This window comes from Osmia bicornis, chromosome 4 (genome assembly GCF_907164935.1).
Source record: "Osmia bicornis bicornis chromosome 4, iOsmBic2.1, whole genome shotgun sequence".
In the NCBI taxonomy this organism is placed as follows: domain Eukaryota; kingdom Metazoa; phylum Arthropoda; class Insecta; order Hymenoptera; family Megachilidae; genus Osmia; species Osmia bicornis.
Window position 1 is genome coordinate 1,182,933 of NC_060219.1, and position 25,845 is coordinate 1,208,777.

Below are 25,845 nucleotides of genomic sequence, written 5' to 3' on the forward strand. Positions count from 1 at the left end.
AAAGTCACTTAATATCACTTTAGGACTTGATAAGTATCAAAAGTTAGCTCCTGATGATAAAGACCTTTGCGTACTCTTCTGCAACACCTTCTGCTAAAAAACATTTTTGTATGTACTGCAAAACTTTTCAATCAAAATTAGCAAGACATTTACAAACTGTTCACTCTAAAGAAGATGAAGTAAAAAAATTTATAACCTTACCGCCAAAGAATAAAGAACGCCAAGAAATTCGGAAAAATGGAAATCACATTTTTAATACAGACAGACGATTTAATAGCGGTAAACTGTTAGTCTGTCGACGACCAAATAAGCGTATGAAAAAGACTGCTATGGATTTTTTATCGTGCGGAAATTGTAAAGGGCAGTATGCAAGGTCAGTAATACGTCATCGTCGGCGAAAATGTACCAAACGAAATGGAAAGCTATAAAGAATTGTTTTAGTAAAAGGACGAAAAGTTGCCGCAAGATTGCACGAAAAAGCCAGTGTTGATGTTCGAAAATATATATTTCCCTACATGCGAGAAGATGAAGTCGTACGTGTAATTAGGTATGATGAACTTATTATACTCTACGCTAATAAACAATGCCAAAAATACGGTACTCATCAACATCATTATCAAATGATACGAGTTAGACTACGGCTGCTTGGACGTTTCCTGAACTCCATAAAAGAAATCGACAGTCGAATAGAAAATTTCGCTGACGTTTTCCAGCCTCGTTATTATGATGCTACAATTGACACAGTACGAATTGTTGCTGGGTTTGATCAAAATAAGCGTACTTTTGAACATCCTGCAGTAGCTTCTAACCTTGGCACGTTGATAAAGCATGTTGGTGACTTGTTACGATCTGAATATATTAAAAAAGAGCTAGAATATGAACAAAAAAGAGTTGAAGACTTTTTAAAACTACTTAGTGAAGATTATGGAATAAGTATTAATAGAGCGGTTGCTGAAACACAAACTCAAAATAATCGACGGAAAAAGGTGATACTTCCGACTACTAATGATATTAAAAAATTGGATTCATTTTTAAAAAGCAAGCGATCGCAGTATTATCAAAAATTGCGAGAAAAATTTTCTTATGAAATATGGAAAAAACTTGCAGAAACCACTTTATTATCTTTGCAACTTTTTAACCGTCGTCGACCCGGAGAAATTGAGCGTTTATACTTAGAAGATTTTCGTAGTTATCGAGGTATCGATCAAATGGCAGACAAAGAAACATATAATGCCTTATCGCAAGAAGGAAAAGCGTTAGCTCGAAGATATGTTCGCTTCGAGATTCGTGGAAAACTTGGTCGAGGAGTTCCTGTTTTAATACACGTCGATTTCTTAGATTGTTTAAATTTAATTATTCAACATAGAAGTAGCGCAGGAGTACCTTCTCAAAATGAGTATTTATTCGGATTACCATCTAGTGATAAGGATAAAAATCGATATCTCAGGGCATGCGATTTGATGAGAAAATATTCGATACAATGTGGTGCAGAAATTCCTAGTTCTCTTCGTGGAACACAGTTACGAAAGCATATTGCGACTAACTGTATTAATTTAAATTTAATTGATGGTCAAGTAACTGATTTGGCTAATTTCATGGGACACCATGAGAAAATCCACAAGGATATTTACCGTCAACCCGTATTGGAAACAGATATTGTAAAAATATCAAAAATTTTGCAGACAGCCCAAGGACTAAATGAGTCTGAAGAAGAATCTGACAGTAATGAAGAAGATTTCTCTATACAAAGTACCAGTCATGATCGTTCTAATGCAAGTAATCGGTTGCATAAAGAATCAGTAATGACGCATTCTACTCCAAGACGATGGTCTAACATGGAACGTACAGTTACATTATCGGCATTTCCAGAATTTTTATCCAATGGCAAAATACCTTCTGGAAAGGAGTTACAAAAATTAATCGATGATCACAGTTGTTTACAAGGAAGAACCGTGCCGCAACTGCGCACGTGGTTACATACTCAGAAAAAAAACAAAGTTATTAATAATGCAGCCTAATTTATGGAAACTGCTAATTACTACCAAATATTAACTGCCAAAGATTACTAATATTTTTTTAACAATTATCTACTTATGGTTAAATATTAATTATTATATCTCCATGTCATCAATTTTAAATACATAAAAGCAATGTATTAGTCGTAAAAGTTCAATAAATAATAAACCGTATAATGAAAATTTACGATACTGCGTAGAAAATTTTCTATTCAATTTCATTTAAATATGTTCATTTTTCTTTATTTTTGCAGCTAATCGTATATCGTATATACAGGGTGTTTAAAAAAGGGGTCCGATACTTATGGGGCTTAGAGTACTCACCCAGAAAGTAAAAGATGTATAATTAAACATAATTAAACAGAGGTCCAAACACTAACCCTTGCTCTGTAAAATCAACTTTATTATTTTATGACGTTTCAATTCATCACCATACCAATTCGTTTCTAACACAGAGAAACATTAATTCAAGATTTGTACTACACTTGCATTGATATCAGTACATAACAATCTTGTATTTACATTTTCAAACTAATATTTCTCTGTGTCGGCAACAAAATGATATGAACCATGAATTCAAACGTTATGAATTAATGAAAATTCATTTTACAGAGAAAGGATTAGTATTTGGACCTATGTTGATTAAATATTTTGTACTCCTGCCGGTGAGTATTAAAAGCCCCGTAAGTATCAGATCCTTTTTTTAATCACCTTATATATGTAGATCGTATGAAAAACCTTGGACGATATATGCAGATATATGTACGTAATCAACGTTTCTATTAATTTTATGTCAAGTCTTCAGTATATATTTAATTAAAATATATTTCTGTCCTGAAACTTGCCATTATATAAAAGTCTTCATAGACGTCGATTAATGGAAATACATATGTCTTCAAAATCAACCTTATACAAAAGTCCTCATAGTTGACATTACATAATAATTTTGCAAATAACTCAAAAAATAACGTATATTTTTAAATTATAGCATGTATATATGGTTCGCAACTGAAATTTTAAACATTTCCGTCAATAATAAGAAAAACTCCTCAAAGTATACTTTATACATATATATATATATATATATAGATATGTATATAACGTCAATGATTTAAATAATATTATTTGGTTATTTTGCTTTAAACTTACTTTAACTTTACTTTATGAACTTTACTAAAAAAACATATATATATATATTGTACCTTTCTAAAATGACTTTGTCGTTCCGACTTTCGAGAGTTCGTTTAACTAAATCGATTAGCAATGCCGTGAATGACTTTACAAAATTGTACAGTTTTCGTGTAACGATTCAGTAATTTCGTGATCTACCCGCAAGCCGGTTGGAACGAGAGTGTCGATCCTTAGATCGACATCTAGATCGCTCAATCCTACGCATAGTGGGAGAAACCCCTTCTCCACGCACAAATCGCAAATAGGGAAAGGGATGCGTAGGCCACGCCGCTTCTAGAGATACTCTTTCGATGGATAATATCTATTTCTACCTTATCTATGTGACCGGAGAAATACGTACGGTTACACCTTTGTTTAAAATATATTTCTACAAACGTTAGGCATTTTTGCTTTTACTTAATATGTTTTACTATGTATCTTAACCTTAATAATAATTCAACAATAATAAATGATTTTCATATATTCCTCAATAAAGAATGGCAATCGAATCAAGAGTAAAAAAAAATGTGTAAAAAATGTGTAATTCTATTACAAAAATTTGACTATGTCTCTAATCCTTTCAGTGTTACGGACATTTACTATATGTTTCGTGAACGACTATCTGGCATACACGTAGTAGAAGCATATTTACATTTTACGTACATAAAATATCTATAATGCCTATACATAAATATTTTAATGATTAATTATTATATTAGAATCGAAAAATAACTTCAAGCCTTGTGTCATTGATTAACAGCTTGCATTTAACGCGAAAAGTCATTGACGTGACTGGGATCTTTTCCTAGGATGGGCCAGATTCCACGAAAATTTTGAAACTTCCGAAATTTTATTTGAAATTTTAGAATTCTGGAATTTTTGAATTTTAGAATCTTAATACGATTAGGTACATGCATATTACATCATTCATATTAATAACGTAACGATATTTTTCAGCTTTGATTAAAGCAAAAGAAAAATACAGATGAAATTAACCATTTTTTTACTTTTTAAATTACGCGCACAGTATTTCTTTTAACGATTTCTAAGGGCACAGACTCCTTGTGCCATGACCTGTATGCGTGCACTTACACAATCAACGGAAAGCATGCACGTATACGCAATGTGTGAGAGAGACACTCGATTTCGTAGAATCGATTTTTCGTCTTGATAATTGCATAAATAAAATTTTCGCGAGTATAGCACACACGGGTAGACTTCGGTACAGGTCGGTCTGGTCCGCTTGAACGCTAATAAACACCATACGTTGAGAAAAATCGTATTTTCGAAATTGTAAGATTGAGACAGACGCTGTTGTAAGCAAACAACATGGCTGCCGAATGCTGCATTCGGCTGCATTTTAGCAAATATTGGACGATTTAATGGTTTTTTCACCGATAACACACCAGACCGACCTTCTTTGAACTAGCACAATATCACTAAAATTCGATTTTTCACAATTTATCACTTCTGGAAGACGTAAAATCGATTCTACGATTTGCACGCATCAGACGTCAAATAGATATAAGAATAGTTCAATGATTCTCCGTCAGAGGCATTTATGGTATATTTGACCATGTTATCATCAAGATCGATAAAAACACAAATCAGTCGATAAATGTAAATTCTAATTTGACACCACCAACGGCTACGCGAATATAGCCACAAGTAAGGCATAGTTGCCGCAACGTATTAATCGTAAGACTAATGTCACGCTGTTGCCACATCTGTTATAATTGTAATTATCAGCATAATGAATCGGCTCGAGCCGATTTTGATTTCTGCCAGACATAGAAAAGAATAGTGCGCTCAAGAGAGAAAGAGGTCCGAGAATGAAACAATACATATACTTACTAATGTGTGCAACCATAAAACTTTTTTATTCATATTTATAATCATATTTTTTTATCAATGAAATTACAGATAGAATACTTGAAATGGTATGCCACAAAAATGAATTATAAAACTTGCACCATATACAGTGAAAACTCGATAAATGTAACTACATATTGCCGGTCCACTACGCAATGAAATAATACACATAACGTATGTAAGTACGCGACCATAAAACTTATAGGAATGAAAACTACATGCCATAATAATTTCAAAAAGGGAATAAGAAATAAAGAAATGTAATGATTTATAATGTTTATTTATACATATATATATTTTTAGTATATGTTAACAATAATAAGCAGCCCGCCACCGCCGCCTCCTACCGTATAGCATTTTCTTGATTAAGTTTTTCATCTGAAATATAATAATGAATTTTAATATAATTCTGTCACACTTAGACTGGGACACCCTACATATGCAGGTACAATTATATTAAAATTCATTATTATATTTCAGATGAAAAAAATTTCAATAACACGTGGCTGGAGTGGCTGTCATGGTAACCGACGATGTAAACGTCGCGGAGAAAGAAGAGGCATTGTTTATATTTATGGATTATATTTCAATCAATAAATATTGTATATTATAGATCAATTTACATGTCTTTACTTTTTAATTCCTTTCCTGAAATTATTAATGCCATGTAGTTTTTATTCCTATAAGTTTTATAGTCGCGTACGTTATGTGTATTACAAAGTCTCATCGAATCTGTCTTAGCGTGTGACTATATTTCCGCCGATCGGCCCTACGTTGTTTCATTCATGATACTCCTTCTCTTTCTTTCGCGCTCTCCTTTTCTATGTCCGCCAGGAATCAAAATCTCGCTCGGCTCAAACAAATTCATTTTGCTAGATGGTCACAGATGCGGCAACACCGCGAAAGAACTCTCAAATGATGTGATTTGGCAACTATGCCACTTCACTTTCGTTTCTTATTCTGCATAATGACATTAGATGTCACACCGTCAAATGTCGAATTTCTCAATTATGTATTTTCACGATTGCCCGATTCTTTCTAATAGAGCTTACATCGATTCGGAGGAGGCCTGGAAGGAGCTACGCTCATAAAGATCCTACCTTGATTATTGCGACTCACAATCTGACATCCAGACTCTACATAAATTAGATGACATCGATTGTTACCTTCTTCTTTTAATAAGCAATTAATTAAACATTTATATTTTTTGTAATGTTTTCGATGGTTTTGCTTAAAATTAAAATCCTATACTTTATTTGTAATTAAAAAGTTTGAAAAGAAATTCATTTAAAATAAAGATATTAATAATTTGTTAGAAGTGATCGCGATAGCCCTCTTCTTTCCTATTCTAAATTTATAAATATTAATTCCTCTGAAAAAATTCTAATCAATAATTTTATATTTATCTCTATCTAGAGGATCTATATTTTACTATAAATATTTTTTACTTTATAAGCATTGCAACATGGCTTTACACTTGCATATAAGGAACAAGATTTAGGTTTCATTCAGTTCGTTTTCGAAAAATATGTGTATATTTTATACGTACTCTAGATAACAATGCTATAAATAAATATAAATTTTTTGTCGGAACATGTTTAGGAATAATTTATTTTTTATTTTTGCTCATTGTCAGTTACAACCGCATTTTTAAATGGTTATTCAATGAATGAAACAGGTGATAGTTGTATGGTGTAATATTTGATAAATCTGGTGGATGCACCGAAGTTTCTCAATCAAAACAGATAATGGGTTCACGAATTTCTATTCCGACGTATGATTTTGCGTTATCACAATGTAATACAGCCGTGATCAAGCAATTGTTCGCGAGCAATATTTGACTGTCATCCTTATTTCTCGGTTCCACTGGCAATGAGTCGTATAAAGGAATAATTCCAAACCATATGCAAACCATACACTTGCATAATTTGATTCTGCTGCTTTTTCCTTAACATCGAACGCATTTTCGGATAAGCAGGTTACAAGTTGAGTTGTAAGGGTATGAAGGCTGCTGTCTGATAACGGAAACCGTGTAACTTCCCACAAGAAGACATTTGGACATGCTTGATGTAATAGAAAAACACCCTTGTAATTCATAAGTGACATCCATTTTATCTATGTTCATTATACGTTTAACCGTTCCAAGACCGATAAAATAAGATAGGTTAATACTCAACAATAGACGTAAAAACTCGGTTTACGACCACAATACATATTCAAAGAAAGCAATAAAATTCCCTTATACCAGTCATGTCTTCCACCCACTCACTAAAACTTTCATTGCATCCTTTGTGACGTTTCCCGGCTATACATTAACCCATCAACGCGTTCCATTACCAGATGGAATCGTACGCGTCAGGTCACGATGAAATCGCAATTGACGTGCCGAAGATCGGTGCATCGAACAAACCGACATTAGCTCTTAAAAGTTGCATGGCTTGTTGCGATCAGCATTTCCGGTTGAGTTAGGAATCATGATTGGTAACCAACGGCGGCGACATCAGATGACAGGTTCTCACACGAGGGTCAAGCACCGGGTGCGTGTCAGCTCGCGATACTTAGCGGATAGAAGGCGAAGGAGTCGGTACAGTACGCCGCGCCGTGACGCGACGCGATGCGTCGCGTCGGGACGCAGTAAAGTAGAATGGACAGAGAAAACGAAAGGAACGAGAAGCCAGAGGGGTGGTAAGCGTCGGTGGCGCCTCCAAATCTCTGACTGGTGGGGGATCGTGTGGCAGCAGGGGCGGCAGACGCGACGCCGCGAACCCGGCTCTCCTCAGTCGACGTCAAACCGTCGCGACGCGTACGTGTTCTCTTTCGTCGGTTTCGCAAAGCTCATAAGACTCGCGTGTCTCGTACAGCGTGACTCGTCGCTCGTGTTCGGCCACCTGTTCGCTCCAGAAGCTCGGATCGGGAAGCAGACCGAAGAAGCTTATCTAGGCGACTGGTGCACGTGTATCTGACAAGGGATACCTACAATTTCTTCGTCGCAAGCGTACTTAGGATAGAATTACCGCGATTCCCGTGGTGCGTGTGTGGTGAGGTGCCTTGACGAAATCTCCTTTGCCTAAACTGGAGCAGTGCGCGATCGGTACGTGTTGGTTCGCGAGTAGAGTCGTACGGTGTGAAGAAAAATCAACAGTGCCAGTCGCCAGTGAAAACATCAGTGAGAAAGAATCACTCTTTGATATTCAGTGTGAAACACCTTTTGGATTATGACTATCGGGTAGGTACCAAATACACTACACATCTACCTATCAATGTAACCGTAGAAACGATCAGCTAGAGGTTGTAGTCAGTTCGTGTTCAATATGTCAGAGTGGTTTATTACCGATGGTGGCGAGCGAATTCGTCGGCTAAATGGTTAGATTCTCACGTTCTACATTATTCACACGGAATGTTATATGTATTAACGCAAATTTCGCATCCTATTCGTTGACAGACCAAGTTACAAACGCATGCCTCGAACTGTAGCAAAGTAACGTTGAAATAATAACCGTTTGTTTTCTTTCCACGAAATCGAATGATCGACTACGACATGACATGTGGAAAAGTCGTTACGTTAGCTTGCAAACTTATAAAATTTATCGTTGCGAATAGTCGGCTACAGCAAGCTTGTCATTGAAAATTCGAGTCATTAACATTTCTGTACTTTTTCGCAAACCTGGCCAATTCATAAAACTGAAGTTTCGTTTATTGTCTCACAAGCTGAATGATCTCGTTGAAATTGAAATAGATCATCCGGAAACATTGCGTCGTCGGTGTTTCGTAACACGATGCAATCGATGTTGTCCGTCTCGTTCTCTCTTACTTTATGTAAAATCTTGTTACATTTCGGTTTCGGTTTCGGTTTCGGTTTCGGTTTCGGTTTCGATTTGGTATACTTCAAAAGCCGATGTGAAGAAAATTCCGCTCGAGCTTCATCAGCTGGTTTCGTTAAACAAACGGTCTCTATTTGCTGAAATTAACGCTGAACGATCTCGAGCAATTGAACAAATACCTGAAAACAGACCTCCTTTTTCTTTATCGCTGATATGTCCAGTTTTACAAATCTTCCCGTTAATGCTTCTGTTCGGAGCAGGTACATACATATTATTAATGTATCTGTCAGTAAGGCGTATGATGATCCGCTGAGTAACTGTTTACATTGACATCGCTGCGTGCTGCGTGGCCTTCTCACCTTGACTGACTGCTGCACGCTTTCGCAATTGGAGTCAGTCAACGTGGCTAGTATCGCATGGCTTTGTTGCTCCAGCTTTCAATATCGATTCGTTCATTGTTAAAGGCATCGATCCATCGATTTGGACGCCCTTGAAGCTCGATCAAATGACACGCACGCCGTGCACATACATACATACATACATATGTATACATATACTTACGTGTTGCGTACCGTTGAAACGGGTATCGATATTATTAGATCGCTTCTATCTCGACCATCATGCTGATCGTTACGAAAATTTGTCAATGATTTGCGTCACGTCAATTGCACTCCATTTTGCAGTTTGTTTCGTTTGGCATCGCGTGCATCGTCCTCTTGTATTGCACAGTATCGAACAACGATTGATTGTTCAGAATTCAAATGTATACGGTACTGTTCGTAATCAGCCGAAGAGCAATCAATTCTAACTGGAAGCTAGATTACGCCGAAGAAAATGTAAATAATTTGTTATCGTTACCCCGATTAATTTATTTCCATTTCTCGGCCATCTGTTGGCTTTAGCAAGCGTTTGCTGATAATTATATATGTATGTCTTTTCAGCTTTATTTCATATTCTTCAGGGACGACATTTTTAAAAAGTTAGGGAAAAAATAATTTAAATTTTGGTGTAGCGATTGGTACTTAAAGAAAATTGTTCATTTTTCCCCTTTCAGTTGGACGTTTCTGTTTATTATGTACTATATAGGAATGACCGTTTTGGCCCTTGATGGAGACCCTCATTAAGGTTACAAATTATTTATACATAGGAAGTACTTACTTTATTGGAAAAATTCTGAAGGTTAAAAACAATATAAACATCTACTGATGTTAAAGACTATTATATCGTTCTTATTGAATTGAGTTACATTTATACTGACAGTAAATGAAAAATTAATAGATTAAATCTTTTTCCTGTGGAACATTGAATTATGGTTAAAGGTTGGTTGGCAATTGACTAACGGAATTAAAGTGGAATTGACATTGGGAGTTTATGCTATTTATTATTGTATGAGAAATATGTATTAAATTTCGAATCAAGTGGTATAGGAACGTCGAATAGCGGATAACAATTAGGAAAGGTTAAAAAATAATTATGGTTTACGATTAGTGTTATTGTTTTGCACTAGTACACATAAAGAGTGCTTATATCCGTGTTATTGTTATTAGCATTCTTGTAATGTGGGGTTTCAACAGTAATAATTTTATGTATAAACTATTTTGACTAGATCAAATTTTTATGTTGTTAAAGTTATGTGAACGATTTAATATATTATATGTATATTTAGATAGAGCGTTGCGATAAATTTGTTTTTCATTTATTTTGTGTTCTGTTTTAATGTATCGTTTAGTTTATCTATGAGTAAAACCCAACAATTAATTGAATGTACTGTGTCCAGCTTATACGAATAATCTGTTTCATCTTTGGTAGATTCAAATAGTTTATGTGAATTTTAATTTTCTCATGAATCCTTTTTATCCTTTTGAGTTGAAAATTGAATTTGGCAATGAATGTGTTAAAAAATTCAAAATAACCCTAGGTGTACTATAAAACAATTAATAAATTTTGGTTAACAGTTTTTTTTATTACAGTGTTTTAAATAACCGAGAAACTGTGCATAACGTTAACATGAACATCTTGTATATGATAATTTAATCAATTATCAATGAAAGAACTTGAAAGTATCATAAAGTAATTTGCATTTTGCTAACACTAGATTGAGCGCTGCTCTTCTAATTAATTATATTATAACATATAGGTAGTTAAATATATCGATATTTTGTTGTATAACCTTTAGCATCGATGACAGGCTGCAGACTTTGTGGCACAAATTCAATTAACTTCTTTTTTTTTATATATAGGAAGATGAAACATTATATCCTTCTTGTAATTTTTAAGTTCTATCACATTTGTTAAATTATCATTCAAAATTTTAGATTTTAATTTTTCAAAACATGTTTAGTTCGCATTTGGCGAGTGTGGAAATGCTTTTATATCGTACATATAAATATACATTTTTATAACTATTTATCCGATAATTTTGCATGACCTAAGTAAGTGTACATTCAATGTTGTAATAGTCAGCAAAAGATAATTTCAGTGTATTACATTAACGAAATTTCCGTTCAATATAAATTTTACTGACAAGAGTCAGTTTAGTTGGACAAAAATACTGATATAAGTAAAGTTTTATAGAATTCGTGCAGTAAAGGTATTTGTTACCCATACCATCAGTATAAAATATTATATGTGAATGTTAATAATCAATATTTTGTAGGCCCATACTGTTTAAACAGCTTTATACATATTACACAAGTAGATCAATCTTGTCTGATTGTTCCAAATCATCAGAAGCTTTTCTTTTAAGGTATTTCTTGGATGAATTTTCATATTTATTTACCTCTTGTCGTTTCTATTCATACATGTTCCATAGGGTTGACGTCAGAATTTGCGGAGGTATTATCAGTGAGCACAGTCGTGTTACATAACAAGACTGCGAATATTTCTGACGTCTGTCGAGCTAGCCCCCTCCACCTTGCAAAAATAAAAGAACACATACATGAAAATTATGAGCTATTTATGAGCTTTCATATTCCGCAAATTAAAAATTTTGAGCTCGTCAAACTAAACAGGAATTTAAACATTTCAGTGGGGGGGGGGGGGGCTGAGTCGACGTCGACGTCGACTCAGCCCCCCCATTCCTTAATAATAAATATATTGAATCGTTTTTGCGGCAGAATTAGGAGCTATGTATGAGCTTTTAAAATAATATAATTTCAATTTTTGAGCTCATCGTTTTAACCCTAAAACAATCCCTGAAATAATTTAACTCAAGAGAGAAATACACCTAAAATGAAAAAAATTAACTGTTTTGCAGGTAAATATTGTTTATTGATTTAAGAGCTCTTAAGATACGTATTTTGATTATTGAATCGCAACCCCTCTACGGTAAAACCACTCCTCGTCCCCCAAGCATAGGAGAAAACTACACTTAAAATGAAGTATACAATTTGTTCTGCAACATTTACTTGCGCAGCCCAAAAGATCCTTATTTACTACAAAAAAAAAATATACTGATCGAATTGAGTAACCTCCTCCTTTTTCGAAGTCGGTTAAAAAGCGAGCGCCAACGACAAAAGAGAATCGCCGGTGCTCGAATTTCGTGCCCACTATTCCCACTTTACAATGTTTCGATTCGGACCCACGTTGCACTGTGAGAAGAATTATTTGAGCTCCAAAAAATTCCTTCAGTCGCGACAAAAGTTACCTTTATAGCTGAACAGACTAACAAGTGTAAGCTTCTTTTTATCTTATTATTTTACATACGTTTGTTCACAACGATATGGCAGTTCGACGAGAAAGACCACGTGTATTGGACGAAGAAGTGATAAAACGTACCATTCTCTATTATACACAAGAAATTATAACAAGCCAAGGTAAAATTATATCTAAGCATAATGAGATATGGACGAGGATTTCAAAAGAAATAGGACGAATCCAACCACGTGCCTTATATACTCTTGTAGTGAATAATCGCTTTAATATTAAAAGCATCTTACTTGATAAAACGACGGAAAAATCGAAAATAAATAAAGATTTCTCCAAAACTAGCTCTTTAGAGAATAGTAGCATTGCCGATATATCAAAAAATACTTTACTCTCCTCAGATGAAGAACCGGAATATAATGAAATCAATGTTATATTTAACAGAAATGAATTGGTTAGTCTTATAGAAATTAAACAATATGCGAGAACGGGAAAGACAAAAAGCAAGATACATTTTAGACAATATAAAGTATTAAAAGCAGGAAAATGGCAAGAGGCAATTACAACAAAACTGTGGGAAGGATATAAATTAAAGTGCGGATATCAATTTAGACGAAATAAAATTTTTAATAATTGCGGTAGTATTATTAATGGAGTTGCGGAAAATATTGAGTGTAATGAAACGAAAAGATCAGGAACTTGCAGCAAAATATATTTATGAAATCCTATACGGTCTGAAATAAGCGAAGAATTATGTAAAGAAAATGGATCCGCTATAATTTACAGAACAAAAAAAGCTTCAAAAATGATGTCACCAGGCGTTCCTGAGCCTTCTTACTTATACAAACAGAAAGCTGTCCGCGATGCAAAATCTGAATATTTAAAGTTAAAAACTTTGGACAAAAATCTAGTTATATCATTGACTATATTAAAACGAACTACATTAATCAATATCATACATAATATAGGAATGGATCCTTTTTATACGATATATTTTTTAAATTATAATGTGCCGTTTCCATTGCGCCATTGAACGCGGTTATTGAGATGATACGATAACTTTTACTGAAGTCTCTGATATGAAATGTTTCGTATCGAGTTCCTTGAGGTATTTCATGTGAAGAAAATCATCAATGTTCGAGTTTTCAGAAATTTTACGTTAAAGGAAGATAATCACGAAGAAAAAAAGTTGATGCATTTATCTTATTAAAACTCCCATGAAAAAACTCGGGCTGCATGTCTTTCTTCAATGTTCTTTTGCAAACACCTACTTCTTTACAATCTCTGCACACATTCACTAGTTAAAGCTAATGACAAACGTAAACCGATTGCATTCACTGTCAATAGGCGGCAATGTTAGGATTTTCTAATATTGAGGTATTCCGTTCCAGATCAAACTCATCCTATGTGAAATCGTCTACCTTTTTGTCCCGAGGCTTATCTCGAAATGTTTCAATATTTGTTTTCCATGTTCGGGTAGGTTTGTCTAAAAGTTCGTAAAACAATGTAATGTCGTTGAAAAGATTGTAGATGCTGAAGAAAACGCAGCATTTCAAGCCTTTGTCCCGATCGGCACGTCGGTTTATCGTGGTACGTGAGTCTTGTGCCAAAATCAGCCTGAAGGGGGCGAATGGGAGGTGGGGGTACAAATTGGTATCGTGGATTTATCTGAGCGCAGTTGCTTCTCTCCCTCTTTCTTTCGATGGCGAGAAACGATACGGCAAGTGGAAACGAATTGTCTTCAGCAAGAGCTTTTGACCGAGGGCGGTCAGAAGCTGGCCCAGGAAAGCTACGACGTGCTCCACTGAAGAAGCCTCGCAGCTTCGAAGACACAACATTCTTCTGCTTTACAGTGCCGGGCACGAACTCGTCGAGCTTTCTGGATTAGTGAGACAGCGCGAGAAACAAGTGGTCTCGACTCGTGTGGCCTCTTCTTCTCGACTTTCTTTCCTTCCTTGTTCATGTTTTCGAGTTTCCTTCCTGTATCGCCAACTTCCTCTTCGAGTTCTCTGTGGCTCGTTATCGAGGACCACACGCCATCGAGTGTCTCCTTACTGTTTCTTCAATTTCACGGCAAAGGCAGAACCGATGCTTATCCTTATTAGAATAAAAAACCAACAACAGTTGCATTATTCTTATCAGACATTCGCTGTCTATGTGCTTTGTGTACGGTTGCAGAAGTTCATCATCAAAAATCGACCATTTAACCATTCAAACCCCCGAGGCTTCACTTAACTAATACTAGGTCTGTTGTCCGCTTCGCTGCTAACACAATAATGAGCGCAATTCTTATTCAGTAAGGGCTAGTCTGCTTTGATCAATAATCTATGCCGCTCAGCATATTTTCGGTAATTATTGAGATTAGGTTACACCTCACCGATTTTGATGAAATTTAAATATGTTGTAAAACTCAACATTTTGAACAACTTTTTCCTATACATACAACCGCCGCTCGGCCTTAGTTTTCGAGATATTTTCGAAAAACTGCTGCTACAACTACAATGAATTCTATGTATTCTTATGCATGTACGGCGACGTATGCCTCACCATCGGACCGCCGCTTATCTATTGTTTTCACAAACACATCGCGGCGGTCGAAAAACCATAGATATAACGGGTGACCTTTTTAACACGGTATTGACGGTTTATATTTCTTTAATCTACAGATACATATTGCCTCCGAAAAAGTTCGAAATCTAAATGCATAACCTAACCTAACTTAATTATCCTATTTACATATTTACACAGTTATGCATCCTCCATCAATAGAATAATTAGGTTAGGTTAGGTTAGGTTATATTTTATGGGTCAGGTGTAAGACCCCGCCCACGCCTTTAAGAATCCAATGCCTGCTATTCGTCCCGAAAAATTTGTTCTACCGACTAAGTATGGTTTCGAAACTATCATTTGTTTTAAAACATTTACCTGTTATATCTATGACTTTTCGGCCGCCGCAATGTGTTTATGAAAACAGAAGATAAGCGGCGGTCCGTTGCTGACGCATACGCCGCCGTAGATGCAAAGGGGTACGTAGAATTCATTGTAGTAGTAACAGCAGTTTTCCAAAAATATCTCGAAAATTAAAGCCGAGTGGCGGTTACATGTATAGGAAAAAGATGTTAATGTTGAGTTTTGCAACATATTTAGATTTCATCAAAATCGGTGAGGTGTAACCAAATCTCAATAATTACCATATTTTCTGCTGTAGAATAAGTAATCAAATTTGTAATCTTTAGGAACTTTCTTGCGCGTGAATTTTTAGAGTGAAGTTCTCCTTGGCGCGTTCGGCAGTAAGATCGGTTCGAAGGAACGTTACGATGCCCCTACAGGGGAATCTCGGTCCCCTCTACTCTAATTCTCTCTAATTCTCTCCTTGAAACTATGCAAAGATTAAACACTTAACTATAAAGGACATAAAATTATTGACATTTTTTGCTTATCATTTATTATTTTTCGACGTATAAAATTCAAAAATGTAATTTCTAACTTTAGAAATACAACGGTTCAAAAGTCATACGTATCTGAAATTGAATGTAATTCAATATTTTACAAGTTAGTATGGCATCATATTGCTTCTATCCATAATCTGATTGGTTCGCAGAGACGAAAAATTAACCTAACCCCAGACCAGCAAAACACATCTAAATATAAATATTTGAATTATTCCGCTAAAATGAGCGTCAACCACGTGCTGCTGTTTAGACCTAGCGACTTCATTCATAGAAATTAATATCGCGTCAAATTAACCTCTCAAAATATATTAAAAACGTTCAAGTTTACATACGCGTTACATTTGAGCCGTTGTATTCCTCAGATTAAGACTTGCATTTTTGTATTCCATGCAGTGAAAACCATTAAATGGCAAATAAACAAGTTAATAATTTTGTGTCCCTTAAAGTAAAGTTTAGTCCTATGTAAATTTTGTATGCAACAGATTTTTATCGGATGCTTAATTTAGAAGTTATTCGGCATGTGGAAGTTAGATTAATCAGCCTGTTTAATAAATGGGCTTAGCGGCGAGATTTTCGTACGTTGACCTTTTCTGAAAGAGTGAACTTAAGCTAAGTTAAACGTAATAGATGTTATCGTTGGAACGTGCGTTACAGTTGGTATCCTTAGGTCACGAATAATATCGATAAAACGACGATACTAGTTTCTAAGTTGTTCGCAGAGCTCGAAGGAAATATTTTTATACCGAATACATATTAAAATCGAGGCTTTTCTATTTTTTACCTGATCCATTTACGTCAACGCTGTGCAACTCGCTTCTTCGTTTCTGTTTCGCGAGTGATTTGCATAATTCATAGAACGCGTAACTCAATGAAAGCATCCAATCAGGTTAAAGAAATGGTATGTTCGTGTTAAGGTGGGTACAGACATGCAACAGAACACAGTAACGTAACTCCGTCGTGTATCAAGTGTGGACGCCACACCGTAACAGCGTATCAGCGTAACATCGTAACGTCCCATCAATTGTCGGTTTTTCACCGTCACATCAAAGAAATGATACACCCCATCCATGCAAGTTTGGACGTGCACACAAACCATGAACTGATGGGGCGGCATAATGCTACGCGCTGATGATACGCCACGAGATTTTGTGTACGTCCACAACGTAACATCGTCGCGCAACGACAAATATTGCACAGTGTGTTACGCGACGGTGATACGTTACTGTGTTGCGTGTCATTTCTAGAACATGGAATCTCTATATGTACATTATTCTATACATTATTACCGCGGTAAAATATGAAAGAAATTTTCCGTAAGTTTGTACTCACGCTATTTGTTGGTCATTTTTTTTACGATAGTTCTTCCATTCATATGGAAGAATACAAATGATACGAGATACGAGTAAAAAGGTTATATATATGTATATATAATGCTAAAATTGTGTTTTAGAACATCAACAAGAATTTTCCATCGATAACAGTAACGGTTATACAGTTATACAATGTGGAATAAAATTATACGCTAATCAAGTTTCAGTGTAGTCATTGCGTTCTGATTATAGATAGCTAACTTGTTTCTTGTTTTATGATTGATTCAAGGTTTTGAGATAGACTGCTAATAATGCAATTTTCAATTAATTTTTTCAGATTTGATTTGTACATGTAATGTAGCACTGAAGAAGAAAATATTTAAATATAGTTCGAATTGAAAGTGAATGGTTACACATAGTACTCACATTCAGTAATTAAATTATTATAGTTGGCGTATTTATTATTTCCTTTTATTTACCTGATAGTTTGTATTGAAATAGATGAGTTTTCTAAAACCTCATGTTTCAAAACATTAATATTGAACACGTCTGAAATTATACAGATATGTATGTACCTGCATGTATAAAAAAAGTGATAAAACTGACTGAAAAGATTAAATGTTATCGCAGTTAATTGTCACTTAATAAGCTTTCAACTTCAATTTAAATAAAAAATAATTGATACTTGATTTCGTTTAATAGGTACTATTTTCCTTAAGAAAATAGCAAACTAGAAAAAAACTATTTTTGTATATTTTTATGTACAGCGGTTTTAAAATTTGGCTTTATTAACAAAATCAGAGTAAATGTGATGCAAATTGGCACTGAATTAAGGGAGATCTAAAAGAGGCTATAGCACAGGCTCCACTTTTCGGAAGGCCGCGTTATAAGACTTCCACTATGTCAGAAAGTATTAAAAGCATTTTTTTTCTACTGTTGCCATTTTTCTTTATGATTAAATGTTACTTAATTTCATTTAGAATAAATTTCAATTTTTCAACCATCAACCAAGGACCCTTTAATCCAATCCTGATCCAAATATATAAGCAGGATATTTCTAAAATGAGCACGATATTTCTAAAAAAAATCACAAAATTCTTCTCAAGTTTGATAATAAGATCAATCTACTTTATAAAACTATTAACTTTAAACTGATGCGACTTCAAAAGGGCTGTAACTTAAATAGCGAAATTATCAAAAACTTAGGTACCTACAGATAACTCGTAAATTAATAACGGTAACTAGGTTGAAAACATTAAGCTTTTTTTTGTTTTTGTCTTTTGGATACATTGGATTTCTTCAGCTTTTATTGCAAAATTGTAAATGTTCATGTAAGTGTATATATATTTTTATACGATATTTTTTATATTTTGTATACTTTAAGTAATATTGTATGAAGTTTACATATATTTTGTACAGATACTTTTATAATGTTAATGACTCAATATACAAAGAATGTCGTATCAGAATGTAATCGTTTGAACAGTTATTTTTGTTGTTAGTTTACAAACATATTCGCATGAGATAATGATTGATATTTTTCATTAATATAGTCTGAAAAATTTTTGTTATGAAATTCATGACGTCAAAAATACACATATTTCATAATCTACGTTATTAAACTTTATAATTATGTTTGTTAATAAATACTTTAATAAGAGAATACTCTATAAAATAGTAAGTAAAATGCTTTTAATTTGAATGTCTTAGTTTCGATCAATAGTAAACAATTGGTCCTATCATTAACATTTACCTTAACCCATAAATACATAAATATCCATAATTTATATTCATTACTCAAGGCCTTTAGTTACATAAAAGAAGGAAGATATAATTGCTAGCATTCACATATTTAAATTTAACCTACGTTTTAATAGTTTTACATTATCTAAAGTAATAGTAAAGAACCTGTTTCAATTAGAAGGCTTCAGGGAAATGTTTCGCAACAAAATTAATAGTAGAAAATAATTGAAAATTGTTAATAAAAATTTCAAATGCTAAAAAATTCAATGAAAACTATTACTTTTCCTAAAATATAGTATGGTCCGAGTTTTGCATAATTCCAGCTCGTTAGTCTAAGTAATTAGGAAAATGCTCGGTAAATATTAAATATTTTAATCCATCCGAAAATTTTGAATAGAAACCGTGAAAACGAGTGATCTCTGGTGCAGCACTCATATAATTATATGCTATTTATGTTAATGCCACTGGAATTTTCTGCGAACCGAGGAAGATTCTACTTTTAAGATCCTCAACTTGACATGACTTGTTACATGACTGAAAATAGACTTTCAACTCGGTGACCTACATGTATAAAGAATCTCTGATTACATATGTCGAATGAACGAGGAGCCAATGGCAATGTCCGTATAATTGAAACCGGATAATCGATGCTGACTAAATAATTGACGTTCCATTTCATTACGAAAGTTAACATCTCCCGGCGCAATGCGGTGAAATTAGGAAAAGTGAGATGCGATAAAGTCGCTTAAACGAGTGATATTTGACGTTTTATGAATAATATCTTGCTTCTAGTCGACGGACAAGAACATTTTCTCGCTAAAGGTATTCATAATTCGAGGCAAACGTATGCAAATAGATGCTTTGATCGGTCGAGAGCCACCTGCGCTTGGAATATCGTTAGAAAAGAAGACAGAGTCGTAAGAATGATAAGCAAAAGAAAGAAAGAACCGAGAAAAAGACAGTTAGTTACGAACAAGTTTGATGAAACGAAGACATTAATTACCATTGATACGGACTGTAAAACAAATTCTTGCGTCTGTTTTTAAACGATGCAATGGAACCCCCTTTCGATTGTTTCGCAAATGTTGCTGATAATAGTTTTACCTATTTTCTACATAACACGAACAATCATATTGTGGAAATTACCTTCCAAGAAATAATTAATCATAACTATTGGGTTTTATACGATAATTGAGTAACTACACCAACTGTTGTTACTTAAAATTGTACATTTAGCCATTGGCTTGATTTTTGCAATAAAACATGAAAATTATCCGTAGACATGTATTAGGTGTAGAAATTAATTTGTTGCCTTTAGTATTACTGCTTTCTTAATTGCTATTTTAAATTTGAATGTTACTTCGATAATTCGAATTGCCATGACTCTTTAAAAATAAATCTTCTATTGAAAAAAAAGAAAAGAAAAAGTAAAGGCACAGAATTAATTTGTACACCTAATAGCGCTTCTTTATTTGATGCGTAATAAAAGTATAACTACACTTTTAGTGATCTTCAGTGAATTATAATTTATCATGATGTTTAAGATTTATCATTAAAAATTGTACAAAAGAAATGTGGGATTTTAAAAATAATATGTAATAAATTATTTAACTGTTACTTTGTTAAATAACCAAATAAGTTTTACTCGACGAAAAGTGGATTTTACTCAGTTATCATAAAATTCGGATGTTATTTTTTTTATCATTTTTATTTTGAAAACGATAAAAAACCATTAAAAATCGGCAAAATTTCAATTTTTTGTGGACTTAAAAATCTTTTTAAAATTTTTATTGCAAATCTTTTCTGAAATTTTTTACTTACAATATTATGTAATCTTATTTTATTGTTCAAATTGCCCCAATTATGTTCTATTATATCAAAAGACTGAGGGGATGGGTTAAAGAACTTTAGGGAATACGTGCTCCATTGTTGGGCAAAAAATTTACGTTCCTTTCAAATCTTTGTTTTTTTCGACACGTACTTTTAAATTATTTTCTAATATACACATTTAACACGTTGAATCCCATATGGGTCGTTTATGATCGCCATCGTATATGAAATATACTTGAATAATTAGAAGAAAAAATAGGGAAATATTAATTTCAATAACACTACATACCATTACATAAAATCTGTGTTTTTTCTTTTTTTTAACAGAAGATTTATTTTTAAAAGTTATGGAAACTCTAATCACCGTAGTAGTCATTTTTTTCAAATTTAAAATAGTAATTAAGAAGGCGTAGTGCTAAGTACAGACACTGAGTTAATTTGTAAGTACACCTAATACCAGTAATATACAATAATGATGAATAGTAATCTTGAAAATTGCAAATTACAAATTGAAAATTGAAAATCAATTATTCCGATTTTTATTAACACGTAGAGTTTTCATACGATTTACAACAAAGGTCCATTTTTATTAGGGCAGTAAGCGTGTTAAACTCAACCATTCGTTAGGAATATGGTAAAAATTATCAAATTTTCATCGTCGAATGCTGATATAGACTAAATTTGATTATTGTTTAAAAATTTTTTATATTCATAGCCGCATTTAGGTTTCTTTGTTCATTCAAATCAAAGAATTTTTTTATTGAACAGTAAGAATTACATTTTTTCAGAAAGTTAATGCTTCTTTTTAATTTTTTAGCAAATTCTACGTAACTTTCTTCTATTCTACGAACTTTATCCTACTCTACCGTGATAATTGCTTTCTCAATATTCTTCTAATGGCTGGATCGTTCATTCTTTGATTGACCATTTCCCAACGTACGATGATAATTTGAGAATACTAATCTTTAGATTATTCTTAATTTTTGCGATTACTTTCTATATATCTCACAAACTATTGATTCTTTAAATATTGTACTCTATCACTCTTCTATGTAGAATGTTTAATAGAATCAATCTGTTAAAAAGAAAAAAGAAGAAAAAGACAAAGATCGTCGTGAAGTTTTAGAATATATGATCTTAAAGTGTTTATTGTAATAGTCTAATTAGTTTCTAGAAATATTGTAACTTCCTGCCAAAGTATTTTCTAATATCTTTAAAAATGGCAAGATAATGAAGGGTGGACGGATGGTTAGGAAAATCCTTGTATTAAATCATGGTTCCTTTATTTCTTATTAACGCGTTCGCTACTAGCGTTACAAATTTGTAACACATTGAAAAACCAAATTCGTATGCTCGTCTACTAGATTTTAATACTAATTGAATAAAAATCTGTACTATATTTTACAGAATTTCGAAAAAGAAATGATGGGCTATGGTTGGAATTTCTTTTCAGCAGCGCGGTAGCGAACGTATTAATCGTTTTACTAATTTCTTAATTTCCCAATAAACTAACGTATAGAATAAACAGAAGGTAACTTATACAACATAATAATTGGCATCATAAAGTTATTAAGCACAATAGAAACTATTTTTTTTTTACCTCTGCTTGGTAAACCCTATTGGGATGGTTAAAAAAATCACAGTTTTATCAATTTTGATTGCATTTCTAACAATGTTTAACGCTAAATTCAAACAAGTGAGAGAAAAGTAGAATAATAAGTAATGTTCTATTTTACTAATAAGCTTATTAACCCTCGGACAGCGGACCATAAAAAGAGCCCTTATTATAATTTAATTTTGTATTTCATATTACTTCTAAACTTTACATATTAAACTTTTTCGTTTAAAAATTGTGCATTTAACTTTAGGTTAATATCTTTATACATGTTTTGTAAGTTTAGGTCTCAATTGACTTAGATTCCGTTGTTCAAGAGTTCATTTGTCATCTACAAAAGATTAAAATAAACTATTATTAAATGAAAGTGGAAAGGGAAAAGTTTAAAGAATAAACAAAATGTGTTCATTTCAAGTAAGCAAGACAAACAATTAACTTTACTTACAGAATGACCTGATAGAACAGCGTTATGATGAAGATAAAAAGACGGATAAGAATAATAGGTAAAGAGAAATGAAGCGACTGTGATTCATAGCTGATGAAAGAACAGTGTGCAAAGTACAATAGGTATGTAAGTCTTGGCGCCATTCCAATTCTCTACGCGAGGAGCTGCGATCATCAAATCGATGGCTTACAAGAAACACCGGGTCGAACTACATATAATCAAACGACTAACGCTTGATATCCATTCTACGCAAGACTCAAATAAAAAAGGTCATTAAGACGGTCGTTTCGTTTACGGTATGCAGATGTAAACGAGCGTTGTACCGGTTTCGTGGCAAAGGTATTTGCCGGTTTGCACGCTCTCTATTTTAACGGTAAAGGCATATCTACTTGAAAAAGTATATGAAGCTAGTTTGATAATGAACGCTGAATGCGGACCAATAACATTGTCCAACAGCCAATTGATGTTCCAGTATCCGCTGTATCATTTTATTTTAGTTTCACGCACTCATTACTTGTCTGCTGATCGTTTTTATTCGGCATCTTTAGTTTCTACAAAAGTCGAAGTTTAAATTATAATTTAGATTTATCAATTATACAGGAGGTATTGGTACTTACCAGACTCGAGCCAGAATTCATTTGTTTAAGAGTAGAAGTATGAATATGTATAATAATTAATAAGATTCGCATGAGACAAAATATGATTATCATCTAAGATAGTACATTTCCGATCAAATCAGGTTTTTCTAATGAAAATGGCGATATAGAGGAAGCAGGAATTCTCAAAATCTTAATTTTGCCAATATTAACATTTAGGAACAAAATGTTATAATATTTAATTATTAAATACTATAAAATTTAATGTATAGCTAAGCAGTGCAAATAATAAATAAATATCAATTCAAATTTTTGCACATAACCTATACATATAGGGGAAGGTGCGGCGTCATGGTTACTGCGGGTGAATTGACCACTTGAATTTATAATAATATAAATGAAATTTTAATTTTGAAATTATATTAACTTTGTTTAAAAACATAAACTTTACAATAAGAGAAAGCAGATGAAGTCTATTGATTTTAGTTTAAAACTGATATCAAATGGTAAAATTAGTATTTTTCTCCTTAATCAGAGAATATCAAATCAACCCTAAATTCAATGTTTATAGATAAGAAATGAAATTTGAATGATTTTATTTTATGTCTGTCATATACTTAATCAATTTCTCAAGTTAAAACGCTGGTCCTGGCGGTTACCGATTCCATTTGCCTGTGTGAAATTCAGTGAAATTTTAACCTCAAAATGAACGCTATAGCGTTGAAAGTTGAAACCAATTAAAAAAGTTTATCCAAATTTTTTATTATTATTTATGTGATAAAATGTTACACGTCACCCCAATAATTGACCAAAAATGACATTTTCTATATTGTTATTAAAACTACAAAATTGATGAAATTTTTTAGAAAGGACAAGTTGAAATAAGATGGATTAAGGATTGTAGATTGTTTATACGTTGTTTACTTTTTCATTTTTTATCGTCGGATTACTAAAAAAAGTACATAACGTAGACAGTGGCTATGATGTCCCGCTTTCCCCTACATGTACTTATGTATATGGGACCCTTTCCCTAATTTGATCGCGAGCCTACATGTTGGTACATATACAGTGGACGAAGTTTTTATAAGAACACTGTTTTGGCGTTAGTGATGGCTAAAACTGCTACTTGTGAATCACGAGTGATTCGATCACGTTCGTTCCTAATCACGATCATTTTTCACAATGATTCGTGATTTTTCATGTTGTCTTCTCATTGGTCGAAAGTAAAAACCGTAATTAACTGGTAACCTTTGACTAACCAAAACTTATGACTAACTGAACGTTCTTTGCGCATTATGCTCAGATATTTCTGTACAAGCTATATTTAAGCATTTTATAAAAAAAATAGTTGAATCAAGATCAAGAATTACGAAGAGCATTCATCCAAGATAAGAAAATCACGATCACGATCGTGATTCTATGATCACTGTGATAAATCACTGTTAGTGATTTTGCACGCCATCTCTATTTGACGTACTGTGGTTCTTCTGTCGTAATGGGACGATGCCACTAGTAAGTAAGTACTTACTTACCTCACACGCCGAATTAACTTTGTGTGAGTGGTTTAATATGATGTTGAGATGAGTTGTTTCTTTAAACCGCGTGTAGGGCAAGACTCGTGGTCTTGGTAAAATGTAAGTGTTCAACTAGTGAGAAAAGTCTGGTATTTACGCTAAATTTAGTAGCTTCTGGTTTGCACATTCCACCAATCAGCACTTAACTGGAGTTTTTGTTTAATGGGTCCAGTTATACCTGCAAATTATACCTTTCTCGGGAAAACCCTAAGGGTCGCGATGTGTCAACTATTTAGGGCGCGTTTTACCTGACTTCAATCAACACTATGGTCTGAAGGTTTCGTCGTAACAAACACTGCTATAATATTTTGAATAAGGAAACCAATATTTTTAACAACATGATTATATGAAAGTTTGAAAATAACGAAAAAACATTCAGAAATACAACGAAATTTGTATAAGATGTTACATTTTTTTATATTATTATAAAAATGTGATTTTCTGTATTACGAACTAATTTTTTATATTACTGTTGTACGGATTTGATGCTACTATAATAATAAATAGATTATGTTCTAATTCAGTGGGTATCTTATTTTTAAATGTTAGTAAACATTATGAAATATAATTTTCATGCAGTGCATATGTTTTGCGTTACGTGACTATGATATCATAGATTAATTTGAGCAATCTTTTATTATTTCCTTAGGTCATTTTTTATAGACGAAGTTCTGTTTTGTGAAATAATCTTCGATAATGATGTGTCAATAATGATTGATCAAAACTTATCATTGTTGATTAGATAAATAAAATGGAA

General features: G+C 33.3%; 2 protein-coding genes across 9 annotated transcripts in view; both read left to right on the forward strand.

Moving 5' to 3' along the window:
- The first annotated feature begins 515 nt into the window (after nt 1–515).
- Nucleotides 516–2,018, forward strand: LOC114881076. Its single transcript, XM_029197717.2, has one exon. The coding sequence runs from the start codon at nt 516–518 to the stop codon at nt 2,016–2,018; it is 1,503 nt and encodes a 500-aa protein (XP_029053550.2).
- Nucleotides 2,019–7,824: 5,806 nt separating this feature from the next.
- Nucleotides 7,825–25,845, forward strand: part of LOC114877910 (CUGBP Elav-like family member 2) — a 761,531-nt gene continuing 743,510 nt past the window's right edge. For all 8 annotated transcript variants that reach the window (XM_046285524.1, XM_046285526.1, XM_046285527.1 and 5 more), the window contains exon 1: nt 7,825–8,283. The gene's annotated coding sequence lies outside the window, so the exon portion shown is untranslated. The remainder of the gene's footprint in view (nt 8,284–25,845) is intronic.

Bases quoted from the DNA above. Each gene is read 5' to 3' on its own strand.
- LOC114881076 (XM_029197717.2), top strand. From the start codon at position 516: ATGCGAGAAGATGAAGTCGTACGTGTAATTAGGTATGATGAACTTATT.